The 17960-nt window shown below is 38.8% G+C and overlaps 2 protein-coding genes across 2 annotated transcripts in view; one reads left to right on the forward strand and one right to left on the reverse strand.

Annotated features, from left to right (window-relative positions):
* The first annotated feature begins 1024 nt into the window (after positions 1-1024).
* On the forward strand, positions 1025-11790 carry LOC140225565 (uncharacterized). The gene is made up of 3 exons (XM_072304814.1): positions 1025-1051; positions 8326-9398; positions 11594-11790. The coding sequence occupies exons 1-3, from the start codon at positions 1025-1027 to the stop codon at positions 11757-11759; spliced, it is 1266 nt and encodes a 421-aa protein (XP_072160915.1). The 3' UTR covers positions 11760-11790.
* A 4938-nt stretch (positions 11791-16728) lies between these two features.
* The window catches only part of Kal1 (anosmin-1 Kallmann syndrome 1), a 53459-nt gene continuing 52227 nt past the window's right edge, over positions 16729-17960 (reverse strand). The window contains exon 8 of the mRNA XM_072304924.1: positions 16729-17298. Coding sequence (XP_072161025.1) covers positions 17101-17298 — 198 coding nt within the window. The 3' untranslated portion in view covers positions 16729-17100. The remainder of the gene's footprint in view (positions 17299-17960) is intronic.

Raw genomic sequence — 17960 nt, forward strand, 5'->3', positions numbered from 1 at the left:
ATTCGCAGCCGCGATATCAAGATAAAGTAAATCCAACGCCTCACTTCTCCTCGCAGTCGTGAAATTCGACCGTCTAAACTGGGGTCAGCTCAGGCGAATTTTATAACGATCGGTTTCCCCTCATCTGATCCCCGATCGCTGTTATGGGTGGGCCAATATTCGCTTGATTTATGTTAGCCAACGCGCTCAAGAGGCCAGCATTGTCCGTTTGCCAAACTTATCATGAAATTGGCGAAGTCCCGGAAGAGAGGGGAATTAACGAAATAATGAACTATTCGTACGTTATCTTAACAAGACCGCTAAAAAGCACCTCTCAACAATTCACGAAAAAACTGTTAAAAATTATGTAAACTACATTTTAGGAAATATCCAAAAAATATTTTTTGAGAACAAGAATTTTGAAAAATCTTTGAGAGGCGTCTTTTTAAAATTCGAGGGGTCTCTCGAGTTTTTATGACGGTTGTTCACGGAAAAAATAACTTAGCGCTAAGCCCTATCATTTTAGGTAAAATATGGCCAACTGCAGGCAGTAGTGCTGGTCCCTAAAGCCGTAGGGCTCAGCACTACTGCCTGTGCGATTGGCGATATTTTACCTAAAGTGTCACGGCTCAGCGCTACAGTGTTTTGTACGCGTTAGTAACAGTGATAGTCCTTCAGAAGGAACAACAAAACAACATGTAGTACAAAATATGTCAATTGTGGAACTGCAGGTGTGCGTGTTTCTTTTGCGGTGTTTGAAGATATTCTCTCCCATTTTATTCAATGAAAGGAGAACAAACCAACGATACAGCATGAAAATTCCATGGATTAGTTGTGACGTAGAGAGAGAAAATCAGAGAAGTTTCCAAAAAATGAAGTTGAGTAATTTTCCTTTCTAAAAATTTGGAATGGCAGGAAGTTTGCAACGTCGTAACCTGAAATACGCATTTTTTTGCAGTAACAGTTCATGTATGGCACGTTTACACGATGCTGACTGATATCGTGCAAGCTCGCAAATAGCACTCCAAGTTGAGGCCAAGATAGCATGACAGACAATGAGGCACCAGAAATGGTACAAACAAAATCACAGTGATATAATTGTTTTCTCTTCAAAGTTCAAAGTGGAAACTAATTCACTCACCAGGAAGTTTAGAAAACAACTCTACAAAAGGTATAACGACAGAAAAAGTCCGCAATCACATATCTCGTGTTCGGTGTCCGAAAATATCCACCTCTATGTCATTTTTTAAAGGAGAACAAATTGACATCATTCCTTGAATTTTTTGCAGAATTTTTTCGCACAGAGAAGGAAAATCACGGCAGTTTTAAAGAATTGCCGTTGAGTAGTTTTCCGTTTATTAAATAAACTATTGACAGGAAGTCTGCTGCGACGTCGCAAACCGAGTTATGTGATTGCCGACTTACACCGTTGATAAGTAATATATTATTGTAGCATCATTTAAATTTCAAAAAATCATATACAAGTGTAGGTGGTTGCAATTCTTCAATGAGTCTGTTGCTCCCAAGAGAGACAGCAAACGGCGCACAGTGGAACAAGTCGTTGGAGGAAGGCGGACACGAAATGTTTGACCAAACTTGTAAAATTTTCCGTTTGTCTCATCACAATTTTAATTTTAAGATGTGCTTATTATTTAAAATTTTACGAGAAAACCAATGAAACTACTTTTGAAACATCAATATTCCATATTCATGAAAATATACGCTTTTTAAGTTCTTAATGAAACATGTCCGACCTCTCCTGTTGACTCGATCTACTGTGCGGCGTTTTGACTTTTTGTGAATGAAATAACCCGGAAGTCAAATTTAACACATCGGAGGTTTCTAATACTTAGAAGCGGATAATGTGCGTTGTCATTGTTCAGCATTTTCAAATTTATCACGTCTGCGGGCACTTTTCCCTCTTTGCTAACAATCGCGATATCTCGGTGAGAGATTTATGCAAACTCAACTTAAAATTATAAATAAATAAATAAATAAACAAGCTCGCTAACTGTTATAAATCTGTCTCGGATATTATTTTAAGGGTGTTTGAGCGTTTGTTTTCTCCTCATTAAAATAAAAGAGCAAAATCAAATGCACCTCAAATTGATTGAAATCGTGCGGAGAGGGATTTGAAACAGTCTGCGATATCGTTCATTTATTAAAGTTCGGTTTTCTTGCGTCTTTCTCCCAGTAAACCGGACCATTGCAGATTAAGAAAAGATTATGCCCATTGACATAAGGAAGTTTAATATACTAACATAAACTGATTGCGGTAGACGCACAAGTTGTATAGACAGTAAGTTGGAATTTTTTAGCCACCGTGCCTTAAAAATCAGTATAAAGCTGGATATTTCACTACAGAGGGAAAAAACTCATATGAGCACAATTTTCCCTCAAAAAGATACGCTGTTTAGTGCAACACTAGTCACGACGACCGTTCAGGAAGGTAACTGCAGACGCGCTTCGGGTCTAATCGGACCCATCATCGGTATGGCGCAGCTTCTTGAATTTTCTGCTACCAAGCTCGGAGGGTCGTGAAAACCAACTACTAACCAACTAACTAGTGACTAGTGTTACACCAAACAGCGTATCTCTTTGAGGAAAAATTGTGCTCATGTGAGTTTTCTCCCCTCTGTATTGATTTTTCAGCTTTATGCCGATTTTTAACGCACGTTGGCTAAAATATTCCAACTTACTATCTTAAGTTCAATACACCTGATACGAGATACGGACACCCTAATTTGTACATTTAGAGGGTAGAGATATCTAATATAGTGAAAGAAAAAAAGAGAGAAGATCATCTCACTCACGAAAAATCCCCAGAGTTAGCTATGTCTCCTTTGAGAATAAATAGACCACTTTAAGCAGAAATGAACCAAGCCACATCAGCTGTTGCCGAATTTATTTGATTAAATTTTACATGAAAACGGTCCCGCAAATTTTTGTGCTAATATCGGTGAAGTTTTTTGCATAGTGCGAAGCAAATTCCTTGAAAGTTTCAAAGGAACCCGCACAATAATTTTTACGTAAAAAATTAAATTGCCCGGTTAAATTTGGCTTACTGAAAAAAATGAGTTAGCGTCAGAGGACTAAAAATGGTTTCTATACACTAACTCAAATTGTGTGATTTGGACACACATGATTTTTGGTTTCTGTACACTAACCACTATTAGTGCTGGAAACTAATTCCGCTACTCTAATTCGCATTCGGTAGGGTTGGGTCAACCTAACCTCAAAACTGAGAGAGGAGAAAACGGCTTAGCGAATGATAACTGGACAATACTTTCAGGAAAAGAAGATTTCTTAAAAGACGAGAGGTAAAAATAAACTGACCGGTTCCAAATGAACGGCAGAGGAAAGGAATATCCCATAGGTATGTGCAAGTAGACAGAATTATCCTTTAGAGAGAGACACCTTCACACATGAAACGGTAGCGAATGTTCACACTGAATAAACATATCTCGTCCGAACACTTGAGATATTCTTTTGAAATTACGGGAGAACACGAACTATAGAAGTAAGCAGTAAGTTCACAGATTTTCGTAAAATATAAACTGAACGCGGAACGCTTTAATCGCAATTTAATACAGAAGATTGACGACTCCAACGAATATCATGCTTGTTTACGTTTCGAATCGAACAGACGATTTCTAACCTTAACAGGTTTATTTATGTTGCTTTCGAACGTTTTCAAGAAAGAGAGGACACTATAAATCATACCGGGAGTATTTACATTGTCAAACGAGCCCGAAATTTCACATTTTAATTGATTTTCACGAGCTGACGCGATTGAGGCTGTTGTACCGACGCCACTTTTTCGAAACTAAATAAATGTAACGGACAATGTGGCAGTTAGCGTTGAGGGCGAATTAGTTTGACCCGAAAGTGAATTTGTCTTACCACAGCGCTAATTTTACAGCTAGTGCTGTTTTCCAATTCTGGTTCGCGCTCTAGTAAAGTCAAGTCAGCGTATGAAGCGAATTGATTGGTGCTTCAGTACAATAAATTAGTTCTGAAGCCTAATTTTGATTCTACTTGGCGAGAACTTACCAAATTAGTTCTCAACGCTAACTACTTTTTTTTCAGTGCAATAGCTGACGTGGCTTTGTGCCTTTCTGCTAAAAACTGTCAAAATATCGAATTTTCAGAGGATCTCTATGAACTCTGCATTTGATCAGTGAGGAAAAGTAGAATCTTATTTCCGATTTCTGGCAACTTTGCGTCGGCGCCAAAGTCAGCTGGCCCTTTCCTCGGCAAAGAATGAGGCGCCCCGACCTCTGCTTTCGCTGCCGTTAATTCGATTTCCTCCGCCAGATAACACTTTGTTGTATTTATTTGTTTCTTTGTCTTTAAGTGCCTGGGAAGAACAAGGTAAAAGTTATCCCGATAACGGATCTTCGCGGAGAGGGTGCCCCAATAGCCAATAGCCTCGCTGATTATTGCCGGGTTCGGCCCGTGAGTGAAATGCAAAAAAAATCTTCATTTCATCGTGGTTGCGTTGATCGAAGAGTTTGCCGAATTCATTCGAGGAAACCAAGAATGTTCATGTGATGCAGCATTGTGACACACTCGAGTGCTACGAAAACATTCAGATACACGGAAAAAATGGATTTCTGATTTAACAATTGAATTGTTGAAGAATATGTCCGGCATGTTTCAAATGTACAATTGAATTGCATTTTGCAATTTGGACCTATAAATTCTGGCTTCTCTGAAAAAACACTTATGTGCATAGGGAAATTAATGGCACATACGTTGTTTTCGTACCGGGCCGGAATTTATAGTTCCTAATTGCAAAATGTAGTCCAATTTACAATACTGCCGTGCATCGCTAAAACGCCGTAAACCCCATTTTACATTTTTTGGAAACAATGTATCATAGCAGAGAAACTTATTGTGTACCTTGGGACAAGGTTTTAACAGAAATCCTTCGCAAATACTATCAAGAACTTACCTGAAAATTTGAGGTGCGTGTGCAAAACGGTTTTTAGTTTATTAACTGTTAAGTTCCAAAAAACGCGGGAAAATCTTGATGGATTTACGGCCTTCTTGCTTAGCACGGCAGAATAGTGGACAACTAATTTATCAACCACGGGGGTGGTTAATTTAGCATTTGTTTATTGCAAAATCTACAGCAAAACTTTTTCTAACTACAAATGGTTAAATCAGGAATGAAAAAAGATTTACAGTCCCTCCATGAAGTTCCCTTCCACTGTATCAGATTCACCTTTGGCCTTCCAAAAAAAAATGGAAAAAAGTCCTGCTTGACTTTGATTGCAAAACCGGCACGTCATAAAACTATTTTTTCTTGGAAAGCACCTCATTATTCTTCGCAAAAAAGAGGCGAAAGTTTTGAAAAGAAAAAGACAACACGCACGGGTTTGCTGGGTTATAAAAAGATGAATCTTTGCTCATAGTTCATTCGTAATTGGAAACTCAATGCTATATCCTCTTGCAAACTTTTGATAGTAGATTAAGTGCTTTCTTGGAATTATGAAACAATATTCAATTGAGTGCGAACAACTTTAAAAAGTTGTGAATTTCAGACTCTTTTATTCGTTTTCAGCGAGATGTACCCTGTGTTTTGAGGAAAGTTGCTGCAATTCGAAGTGCCAATGAATAAGACAGTTTAGTAAGTACAACAATTCAAACAAACGAACAATTACAATAACTATGTAGGTTCTTGAAAAGAGTAATTTTCTCTACTTTACATCTTCAAAACTAAAAATACGTCAAATCGGCATGAAAATTACGTATAGGGAATAATCTCAACTTTATGATAAGCCCAAATTTTTGTTAATTTATGTAGTCATGTATGAGAGATCTTATATTTACTAAGACCAACTACCGTTAAGACCGCGTGCTTACCCTCCGCCGCTTAAACGGATCGCACCAAAGTTTTCAAAGGCCCATAAAAGCAAAAGTACAGAAAAATAAAACGAAAAAGTAATTATTTTGTATCTCCTAGTTTAAGCTTCAAATCGGTATACTAAACTTGTTGAACATTTTTCATCAACTTAACAGTGAGAAAATAAGATTTTGTGCAACATTCTGCATCTTTATTGTCTGTTCACCTCTCGGCGCGCCTTGAACTGAGTTACTTTGATACAACCATCCGCCTTTACATCGAATTTGTTGAAAAATATTAAAAGCTCTACAAATTTATATATTTTTCTTTAAAAGCTGAAGCAAATCGCTCCATAAAGTCTGTTTTTCTCGCTGATTTAGGGATGCATCGTGTCCTATAATTTCACGGAATGAGTGGTTAAACACATCAGAATCAAAATTTTGGAAGCATAATCAAATTATTATTATTATTATTATTATTATCATGTTCGGATTTACCTACTTGTCGCCTATGGGCCGCCTGTATTTTGCTGCCCTCTTCTCATTCATTTTGAAACATCAATGAAAACCATCAAGTGAACGTGCCGGAGGGAGAAGGGTGCATAAGACGCGTTCACTCGTGTTGGACACATTTTTTGCGTAAGCTCTGTCAGCACTACTAGCAAAAGTTCACGGAACTTCGCGCGAAAGCTCAGTTCCGTAAACCTATCGCTGTGTGGCAAGGCCTTTCATTTGTAAGAAATGAACTAAAAAATTAAGAAAGAACAAACATAAATGTGCTTTAATAATTTTAACTTCCGCCGCCGTGCCGCGCTGACCACACTGTGTTTGGCGCAATGCGTGAAGTATTCATGTAGTCCTGTAGGCGCTGTGCGTTTCACGCCGCGCCGCGCCGACCGCTGTTGACCGCACTGTGTTTGACACAATGCGTGAAGTATTCATGCAGTCTTGTAGGCGCTAATATGTGTTACATGCCGACCGCCGCGCCGCGCCGAGGGCTTTTCCTTTTTCATCTCAAGTCCTCGTCATCATTTCTCTCTGCGCCGCGCCGCTCCAAGCCAAATTACGTGTTTGGTTTCTCTCTTAACTCAACTAATTAGAGGTGCGTAGTCTTTTGTATCACCGAAATACGATAAAAGTAGAAATTAATGTACTCTCAGGAAATGAGAGATTTTGTCACCTTTTCTTGTTTGTAATTTTTTTCTGAATCCGATTTTTTTGTACCCGCATTTAAAAAAATTGCAAAATTTGCCGCCCCCTCATTTCGCCGCCAGGAGCCGCGGCCCATGTGGCCACCTTCTTAATCCGGCCTTGATTATTATTATTTTTCCTTCCACGATTTCGCGTGTTGAGATTAAATTAGGAAACTTCTGTGTACCAGGAGTTGGGTAAATGGTCACACGAAGATACAGTGGTTTCAGTGAATTCAAGTTTCCTCGAAAATCCAAAATTAAAATCTTTTTTAATCTAAAATTTTAACTTCTTGATATTTTTTAATAAAAAGCAAATGGAAGTTAGAGTATCCAAATGACGTTTACTGAAAAAGAAACTTGTAACGGATGAATGCAAGAATTGAGTGCTTATTGTGCAAAAAAAAAAAAACATGCGCACGAAATAAAATGGGTCACAAAAACTTGTGTCTTTTATTTAGTATTCTAAAAGTACCAGGCGAGTGGATGACGAGATGGTTTAGCAGGTATTTAGCAAGGTATTTACGCACCGGAAAGGCGGGAAAATGATGGCGGTGAAAGGCCACAAGAGTCAAATCGATATCTCTTCTCATTTTCCACGAATGCTTGTAAAAATCAAACAAATTGTAATTTGGTATCGAAGCTTATTAACTACAGACGAAATAAAAAGATCCGATTCTTTGATCCTGAAGGTATAGTTTGAGGAGATAAAAAACGTGTGTTTAAGTGGGAATTTCCCCCAGATAACTTGACTAGGCGATGCATTTTCTCACTTTTAAATTGATTTTTATGCCATTTTCCATAGCAGAGAGAATAGTAAAAAATACCGCGAAATCAGCTCTAAAAACACTCTCAGACAAAGCAATATAACAATTTGTGTGCAAATTTTCCATTCACACCTTGTGCAGTGATTCACCAAAAAAAAAAGAATCTTAAAGCCACCAATAAGTTTTTTTCTTATAGATCAAGAATTTTGCTGCTTAATCTAAACTAATTTTCTGCTTAGCCCGAGCATCATTTTTCTTTCATCAAGAAAAATTTAGTTTAAATCAAGATACAAAAATTCTCGGCGGCAAACGGATTGCATTTTGCAAAAAGGAACCACTAGCGGCACTAGCATTGCAATGATGCTAAGATTGTGCAACTTCATCCTTTGCAATTAAATTGCGGAAATTGTGAAAAACTATGAAATTTAGATGGTATAATTTTTGTCTTAAATTTACAGTTTTTAGCGAGTAAAATAGAAACTATTAGGAATAATCGGGTTGGTACTATTCCGGCTAAAGAACGTCTTAATTTTTTGCAGCTTCGTCGTCGTGTTGACGGCATTTCTCGTGCAACCGACGATCTCGGACGGGGGAGACAACTTGGTAAGCAGACGAGCAGGAGGCGGATCGACAAGAGTAACTCGAGAGATCTCGAACCAGAAAAACCATCAGTCACCTGGCACCAGAGCACATTCTCACCCCCCAGGAGCGATGACGACCTACCCTTATCCCGAAAGTACCTCGCCCGAAGGACGTCTTCCGATGACGTAAGAGCGGATGGAAGAGCCGACCACCCGAAGAAAGTACGGAGCAGAAAAGGAAACGAAAAGAGGAAGGAAAGTGCTGGATCTCCGTCGCGATCGGGACTTGATTGGAGGATTGGACGATCAACTTCCTTCGACGAGGAAGATCGACTCAGGCCGGAAATGGTGAACGCTGCAAGAAGACCATATGCAGTTCAAGATTACCCGCGCGCCAGAGCTTCTAATTACTTCGAGACTGATCGATACAGGCCTGAAATGGTGAACGTTCCATTTAAACCATCCCTAGATGGCGTTGGAAGAGATGGTCGATCTACTTCCTTGGACGAGGAAGATCGATTCAGGCCGGAGATGGTAAACGTTGCAAGAAGACAATCCCCAGATACACGCGCGAAAGGTTCTAATTCCTTCGATAAGAATCGATACATGCCTGAAATGGTGAACGTTGCGAATAGACCATCCCTAGATGGAACTGGAAAAGTTGGACGTTCTTCCGTCGATGAGGGAGATCGATTCGGGCCTGAAGAGGCGAACGTTGCGTCCCCAGATAAAGTTAAGGACTACGCGCGCGCCAAAGCTGAACATCCGAGCAAGAAGCTGAAGGAAAGGGGTGACAGCAAAAGGTCGGCCGGATCCAAGTCGTTCAATAGCTGGGCGTCCTGGTCGTCGGGGGTCAGGGTGCCCAGTCCCAAGTGGCAGGAGCTGCCCAGCAGGAGGACGCTTCTCTACTTGATGACGAGGAGAGGGAAAGCGCTGGAAAATCTCCCGATGGAACCTGGCGACGTTGTGGTCTGCCACCTGGTCAAGCAACACATCGTCACGAGGTTTCACTGGTTTCTGGCTGTGAGCGGGTAATGACTGTCTTTTCCCCTTGCCTCTTCATCTCTTCTTTTATGCTGAAAGCATAGTGAGGGTCGTATTCTTGGTCATCGCACACGGTAGATCGACATTTCACCGAGCGACATTTCACCGCGGCAATTTTTCACCGTGGACCCTTTTCACCGCAGTGACCTTTCACCCTGGACCCTTTTCACCGCGGCGACCTTTCACCGTGGACCCTTTTCACCGCGCGACATTTCACCGCCTGCGATAATGTCTAAGGCTTAACTTTTCCTTCACACTTTTCCAAGCTTACACGGAGAAAAAAACCTCGTGCAAGGGACCCGAAGTTCAGGTCATATGGATCTCTGAAGTTTTCAGATTGAGCATCTAAACACTTTAGATCTAGCTGTCGATGTTCGGATTACACATCTGAAACTTCAGTTCTTACATCTGAAGTACTTTAGATGTGAGAACCGAAGTTTTTCGGATGTGAAAACTGAAGCACTTCAGATGTAAGAACTGAAGTTTCAGATGTGTGATCCGAACCTCGACAGCTAGATCTAAAGTGTTCAGGTGCTCAATCCGAAAACTTCAGAGATCCATATGACCTAAACTTTGGGGCCCACGCACGAAGTGTTTTTCTCCGTATAGGACTGGCCAACGCGGAGTTCACAGTGTTGTGCCAGCCTTCAATACCATTATTCGTTCGAGAAAGGCCCTCGATTGTTGTTAATTTGCAATTCCACATTTCAATTGGAAAAATGGGGCGTCGTCTCCTTCTCCTTCTATTTAGTCTTCGTATCCAAGTTTCTTCAAAATAACAACGTAATTTCCAGAATTTGGCACATTTCTAAATTTTCTTTGCACCAACAATTTCCTCTGAACTATATATACAGCCTTCATAGACAGCCAGCTGCTTATTCCGATTGCTTGTAACGTATTTCACGTTTTGCATTTTGTAGTGCGTATTGTAAAGGTCGCCGCGGTGAAATGTCCGCGGTGAAATGTCACGCGGTGAAATATCACGTGGTGAAATGTCACGCGGTGAAATGTCGCATAATCATCACAGACATCCATGGTGAAACTGCAGAAATGCGTAACTCGGTTAGCGGCATTGCAGACTTCCTGTCATAGTTTCTTTTCTACATAGATAACTGCTGAACATAATGTTTTTTTCAGTGGTTTTTTTTTATCTTTATGAAGAATATATTCTGTGATAACTTTGAGGTATGGTGTTGATTTGGTCTCCTATTGAAAAATAAAATAATTGTGGAAATTTGGAAACACCGCAACCGAGATATGCGGACTTGCAGTTTCACCGTCGACATAAAGAGCCCGACAAAATAGTTCCCTTTTCTTGCGGAAACTCGGGGATGTTATTCGAATTAGATGGCTGAGCCCTCTGACCGTTTCGCGGTCCAACCTGTCAACCCCCGAGGCGCTTGAGCTGAATTCTTATGATTCGCCTCGTTTAATTCCTCGTTAAGTTCTTTCGTTTGATTTTTAAAAGTTTCCCAAACCTGTACATGCTAACAGTTTTTATAAAGGGCTTCCCAGCCAATATACTTCAAGACAATATACCACCGTCAAATATTCTTCATGGATGTTCGAAAAGCAGAGATTTTGCAGGGCAATTTTAATGAATACTTTAACTCTGGTGTGAGCGATTAAGTATCGCGCGAAACTGAAGGCGTTTCTAACTGGTAACAATAGATTGATAGGGCTCACAACAACGCGTGTCATGTAAACAAATTAATCAGGTAAAGCCGCATCTGGGACTTTATATCTTTTTTTTTGCAGGCACTGTGTATTTTTACTTGTCTAATCATGATGAAAGGTATTCGAAATCATCTCTCGTTGTTTTTGTTCTTTGTTTCTTTATCCTTATACCTCACTTAATATATCAATCACTAGACATGCATGATATGTTTAATGAAGGTGAAATAACAAGGGGGCGGGAAACAAGGCTAAAAATACAGAATAAAACCGAGATGCTTCGCTTCAAAGTCGAGCCATTTTCAATCGGAAAAAACGCTACATAATATATAAAAAATAATAAAATCGGTAATATACATGACATCTACATAAAATTGGTCGAGAATAACGAACGAAAATCTTAAATTAAGATTTTTTACTCTCAATGTTAATATTCATGACTAAATATGGACTTACGACAAGGTAACATGGTACATTTTCGATTGGCATTATTATCGTTTGTCCTCAGATCTGAATTGCTGCACCTTATTCCAAGAGATACTAAACACCAAGGTTTATTCGCTCGAGACCAAATTGACAAAGTACGGAAGAGATTCCCGAACTTTGATTGCAACAACTGCAAAAATCTTGGAAGTGGAGGTAAGTACGATGTCTACGTATTCAGTTTCAAGTGACTTGGAATTTTTATTTGTGATATCGTTAGAAGAGCTCGTTTTTATGTAAAGTTAATCCACAATTAAATTGTGTACAACAAATAGACCATCAAACAACACTGCCATGCTAAGGAAGAACACCGTATGAACCTTCAGACGTTGCCAAATTATCTTTAATAAAATGTTTATTTTCAGGGAATTCCGTGAGCATTTTTCTTTGAATTTTTCAGAGAATTTATTCGCGGCCAGATCTAAATCAACTGAGAATTTCAAAAGAAAATGTTCATAACTTTCCTCAAAAATAAATATTCTATCGGAAGAAATCTAGCAATTCTCGAATGTTCATACGGCGTTCTTCCTTAGCACGGCAGAATAGACCGATGAACCCGGGAAAATGTAGCTATGCGAGGCAATCCGTGCGAAAAATTTCGCGCTTTTTCATGTCAGTTCTAAAGAGTACAGGGAGGAAAATGAAAATTTGGAGGAAAAAGGACGAGAGGAAAAAAAGACGGAGGAGGAGGGAAAAGGATGAGGAGAAGAAGCTGACGGAGTGAAACAGCATTTGGAATTTTTTCTAAAAAAATCAATCAGCCTAAAAAAACATCCTATCCTTGAATATTACTGCGCCATTAGTCTGAATATGCACATTTTGACTCCAACAGCTTTTAGCTTTTTGGAAAAATTCAAAACCATGAATTTTTCCTGAAATTAAATCCAAAGCTCAAAAAAGCTTTCAAGTTCAGCCCACGCTATCCTGAGAGTCCACGTCTACATCAAGACAAACTCTCCATGCAAAGATAGGGAACAAATACATTAGCAGGGTTGCCGTGTTTTCAGTTTTGGAGTCCCCAAATAAAGTGGCAGCCCTGTCAATGTATTTACTCCCTATCTTTGCATAGAGAGTTTGTCTTGATGTAGAGGTGGACTCTCAGGATAGCGTCGTATATCCCCTCCATTTTGGCCTCAAGTTGAGAGCTTTTTTTGAGCTTGGGAGTTGATTTCAGAGCAAACCAGTGGGACCATCGTGTTTCTCGCGAACTTTTACATAAGAATCAACAGTCAAATCGCAAATTCCTCCCACATGCAACAACTCCATTCTGAATATTTTTCCTCCATTCGGGCTGCACGCGCAATGTAAGAGGTATCCATGCAGTCTTGTAGGCGCTGATACGCGTGAAACGCTGTCCGTGCACGACGCGCAATGCGTGAAGTATCCATGCAGTCTTGTAGGCGTTAATACGCGTATCACGCTGACCGTATTGGGTTTGGCTCCATTTTGGTCTCAACTTGAGAGCTTTTTTTGAGCTTGGGAGTTGATTTCAGGGAAAACCAGTGGTGCCATCGTGTTTCTCGCGAACTTTTACATAAGAATCAACAGTCATATCGCAAATTCCTCACATATGCAACATCTCCATTCGGCCCCTGACATATGCAATTAGAACTCCATTTGGACGTATTTCTACCTAACAAACCTATGTGGAGGTGAGAGATATGGGGTGCGCTCGTTAGTTCTCTTTGCGTAAGAGTGAATGAGAATAATAAAGCGCCAGTGACGTCAGCGGCAACGAACGATACGCGCTACGACGACGAGCTCGTCGACGGTGCGCTTTAACTCATGAGCCCTGTGCACAAGGCTCTCTTGCCATGCCCGCGGCTCATGAGTTCCGCATTCAGTTGGCACATAGGTCTGTTTGATAGAATGTAAAATCCCGCTTTCCCAATTCTTCAAAAGGAATCACACCCACTTTTACATTGTTCCTTACGCAGCTCTCTAGAGCACACCCCATATTTCTCACCTGGGTGAGAAACCATAGGTCTGTTTGGTAGAAATACGTCCATTTCACCCATGGTTTGGTGAAAATCGCATATTTTTACGCTTGCAGGCTACGACGCGCATGATGTCGAAGAAAAAGCGACACAGTGGGTCAACAGAGTCACCTTCTACGATGAGGACTCCTGCTCCGGCTATCACTGGATTGTCTGGTGGATAACGAGCACGATCCCAAAGCCGGTGCGCTTCGTTCCCGGTTTCAACAAGAAACTCCACAGGGACTGTCGCTTGAACACGATACAAAGGGACCCTCATCCCTTGGTCACCGACGTGTTGCTGCTGCCTAGTATGGAGGATGCTGCGGCCTATGCGCGCGAGTTCAAGGACCATAGTGAATGGCCTGTTGAGCTGGATAGTGCAAGCGGTGAATCATTGTAGTATTTGTTGGATTGGAGAAAGAAAGATCACATGAAAGATCCCATAAAATTGGAAATAATTTACATTTTAATAGTAGTAGTTTTCTTTTGTTTTTTTTTTCTAAAAAAATATGTGGTTATATCTTGAATTTTGATACTGTTAGCTTGCTGGTTCCATAACTCATGCATTGTAGAGTTTTCAAAAAGTTTAGTTGTGTTTCAAGTGTCTGGTATGTTTGTTACTTGATAAGTTTTGTGTGTTTGCTGTGTAGAATGTGTTCGGTAAGAATGGTGTGTATGGTTTGATGTTATTCATGAATTTGTTACGTCAATTGAGTAAAGCGTATGTTTTGATCGGGATGTTTGACATGCCTCCTAAGTTCAGCATGTTTGACGTGTTTAGTCTATGTAATGTGTTCGTATTATTTTATGTGTTTGGTCTGTTTGATAATTTAGTATGTTTAATGTGATGTTGTTCATGAAAGAGCAAATTTTACGTTAGCACGTTTTCTTTTCGTTCATGTTTTAGGTGAAATTCTGTGTCTTAAACAAAAGGTTCCCTGTGCAGTTTCCCTTTATTATTTTTTGTCAATTTTGATTGCATTCCATGAAAAATTATCCGTTGCTTCTTTTTGTCTATTTTCTTTGTATGATAATCTTAAGTAATAATTAATTTTGAGCTTTTGCCAGTTTTTATACTGAAAATTAAAATTGTAATAAATGAAAATGAGCAAATATACAAGCATTTTAATCATATCTACAGCGTAGCAAAATTTAGTCATAATCAGAAGAAAATTGTGATCCAGAACCATTAATTCAGTTCACATGGGATCAAATGTAATACATTAATGCCCTATGAAATGAAACAAATGAAATTATATGTCATTAACTGTAAAAAAATCGAAGTGTGAACCCAGAACTCAAGTGAAAAAGAAAGAAAACTCCTTGGCGCATTTAAAAAAATATACACGTTTGTACTAAGTATATTTTAAAGCAATGTAACTCTCCGTTCAGGATAAGACTGCTATTAGATTTTGAGTTAAACGGGTACAGATACACTGAAAATACGGCGCCAAAAAATGGGCACATTCAGTACTCACAATTGGTATTTTTTCCCCTAGAATATCAACGGTAAGTAAGCTCATAGAGAAACGGATTCTCCTTGAGCCTTCAATTCGCGAAACTGCTTTTTATCCCACATATCACGTGCGTGGCATAACTTCCGAAATGAAGGAGAATTATGTTGCGGTTTGAAAGACTCGTTCCTGCCCGCCGACTCTTAAAATGAAACTTTCTACTATTCTTAATCGCGTATCATATGAAATTCCCGTTGTTTTTATTAATACATTTTTCGAAGTCGAATGCATTATTTTCTTTTTCATTTTTCATGATATATGTTTTGAGAAAGGAGGCATAGCACATACCCACTTCGAACTAGTTGGTTGCTCTCTAACGTACAAAAAGCGGGCGGAACTGAGTATTTTTAAAAGTGTTTGTTTTTTTAGTGATCCATATGCTAACTATTAAGTCATGGCCTTAATAAGACTATATCTCTCCGCTTGCTAGCATCCGAAAGCTATCATGTCTTAATTCAAAGTTAGAAAACAATAAATGAAGCGACTTTCTGATAGTCTTTGGAATGGATTAACACTGGATATTTAAACTGTTCGATGTGTTACATGTCAATTTTTAAGAAGTAGCAAACATGCGAGCTTTCAAAATCACTATAATTTTACTATAATGAATAATTAAATCATATTCCTCACACTTTTTTTTTATTTCGAATGCATTTTTTAACAAAACACGCGTCTCACAAAATCTGTAGCCAACTGATGGTGAGTAGATGAAATAAGATTTAGATTCGAATATCTTACAGTTATAGGTATTGTAATTACTTTAACATGGAGAAATTATTTTCATGCATGGTTTTCATTCGTGGGTGGAAGAAAATTTCTTGAAATTCCAGAATTATTTGCGTACTTTTCATTTTGAAATATATTTGTTCTGCTCGAGAAAATTAAATCAGATTCTGGGTTTAACGCCCACGGCAAGAGCAAATGAATTTGTAAAAATGCGTGGATGAAATCCTCCATTCGTTCGCACCAACAATAATCTGATGAACTTTTTCAGTTGTGGCATCCTGAGAGCCATGTATAAAGAATTGCACTCTCCTCTATAACTCTGAATACAAAGAAAGCACACAAGAGGACAGCCCAAAAATACAAATACAATAGAAAGAGACTAAAACATGAGTGAACAACGTTTGTCTCGTCGTCACTCAATTTTTTTTATTTTTCGTTTTCGCAACCGGAAATGAGCTGGTATAACGGCTCTAAACGTTCTGCCTTTTTAATGTTTTAAAAATATTTTTAGCCTTGTTTACACCCAAAATTAAATCACTTTCTATTGTTCTGAATATACATGTATTGGCTTTTTGTCTGAATCAAAGAATCGCATTATCAGGACAAAATGAAATGAAGTGAAAATGAGAAGTGCGCTTTGAAGGGATCACCACGAGTGAAGCTGAAGCTGTCTTGAAAGCGGCAAACAGGTGCAAAATAATTTTTTGAGCAACTGCCACATAACTTTCAAAATGAAAAGTTATACGCTCTTTTCGTCACGGACATTAAATTTTGACACCTTAAAGTGTCCTAAAGTGATGATTATTCAGGGTCAAATTTTTTTAAAAAAAAACATAAAAATATTAAAAGAGGGACTCCCTCTATTCCCTCAAAGTTTCAATAAAATAATTAAACCTCAAAAAGAGCAACATAAAAAGAGCTTTTACCAGGGAAAAGCTAATGTCTTTGACGCTGTCTCTTTAAATACAGCTATTTCAGAGGTTTGATTATTTTAATGATACTTTAAGGGGAAGGAGAGAACCCCTCTTCCAAAGGTTTAAGGATTTTTTAAAAAATTTCACTCCAAATTATTTGCCCTTTGCGACCCTTTAAAGTTTCATAACGTATTGTCCGTGGGAAAAAAATGTCCTGTTCCAAAAGAGGGATTCTTGCGTGCGTGGTAACTAACACAGATATGATTCGTAGTCACATGCCGAGCATTTAAAATGGACGGAATGTAGAATGTCTTTGTTTTCCTCTTAGTAAAAGTTAATTTCAATTCTATCGTGGCAATCTACTCGTTGATATGAGGTCTCATGATGCAAGGATACATGTCACTTATCTAGATTTTTACTAAAATTTAGATCCTTAATTAATTTACAGTCTAATTCCTCATTACTTTTGCTCAAATCTTCGCATGATGGTGTCTTAAAAACTGTGAAGGTAGAGTGGAGCTTCATATATGACTGCGTTTTGAGAGTTACGTTGTACTTGCTGTTGAAACGGAGACTGCCGATTTCATAGTATGTTTTCTGTAACAAAATTAAAATTCTGTCAATGCAACATTCTAGAGAGAGTTTCGAGTGAGCACTGCATAACAATAACGATAAGAAATCCTGCCAATTGATCACATTATCCTCCATCTAAAAGCAAGGCAGACGATAGAACTGTCGCAACATCCAGAAACACTATGGAAAAAAGTCTCTTGGATCCAGAGTTCAGACTCTTAAAAACTTTTACAAGATAAAATAATCTTGATTCAATATGATTTTTGCTTAGATCGAGAATCAAGCTCCTTTATTTAAGCGTATTTTCTTTTGATTCCAGCAAAAATCCGATTAAATCAAGAGTATGTTTTCTCGTCAAATTTTTAAAAGTCTGGACTCTAGATCCAAGAGACTTTTTCCAGTGATTTGTCCTGAAAAGAAGAGCTTTTAAAGTAAATTCAAGCGAAAAACGAATTCGTGAGCCCTCAGAAGCTCAGAGCTACTATTTTTATTGAAAAAGAGGCCTAAATTCGAAATTATGTAAACATTTTCTCATTGGCTTGAAACGTTTGACACTATATGAGACGACAATCCATGGTTTCAATCGCCTTGAATCCAATGCAGTTGAACCGCACAGTATGATTTAGACCATTACAAACAAAAAATTTCTTTTAAAACAACGACAAAATTATTCACTCCAAGCGACG

Source organism: Bemisia tabaci, chromosome 10 (assembly GCF_918797505.1).
Source record: "Bemisia tabaci chromosome 10, PGI_BMITA_v3".
Lineage (NCBI taxonomy): Eukaryota > Metazoa > Arthropoda > Insecta > Hemiptera > Aleyrodidae > Bemisia > Bemisia tabaci.

Bases quoted from the DNA above. Each gene is read 5' to 3' on its own strand.
- LOC140225565 (XM_072304814.1), top strand. From the start codon at position 1,025: ATGACAGACAATGAGGCACCAGAAATG. The intron at 1,052-8,325 runs GTACAAACAAAA...AATTTTTTGCAG, and splicing joins ACAATGAGGCACCAGAAATG to CTTCGTCGTCGTGTTGACGG. The intron at 9,399-11,593 runs GTAATGACTGTC...GTTTGTCCTCAG, and splicing joins TGGTTTCTGGCTGTGAGCGG to ATCTGAATTGCTGCACCTTA.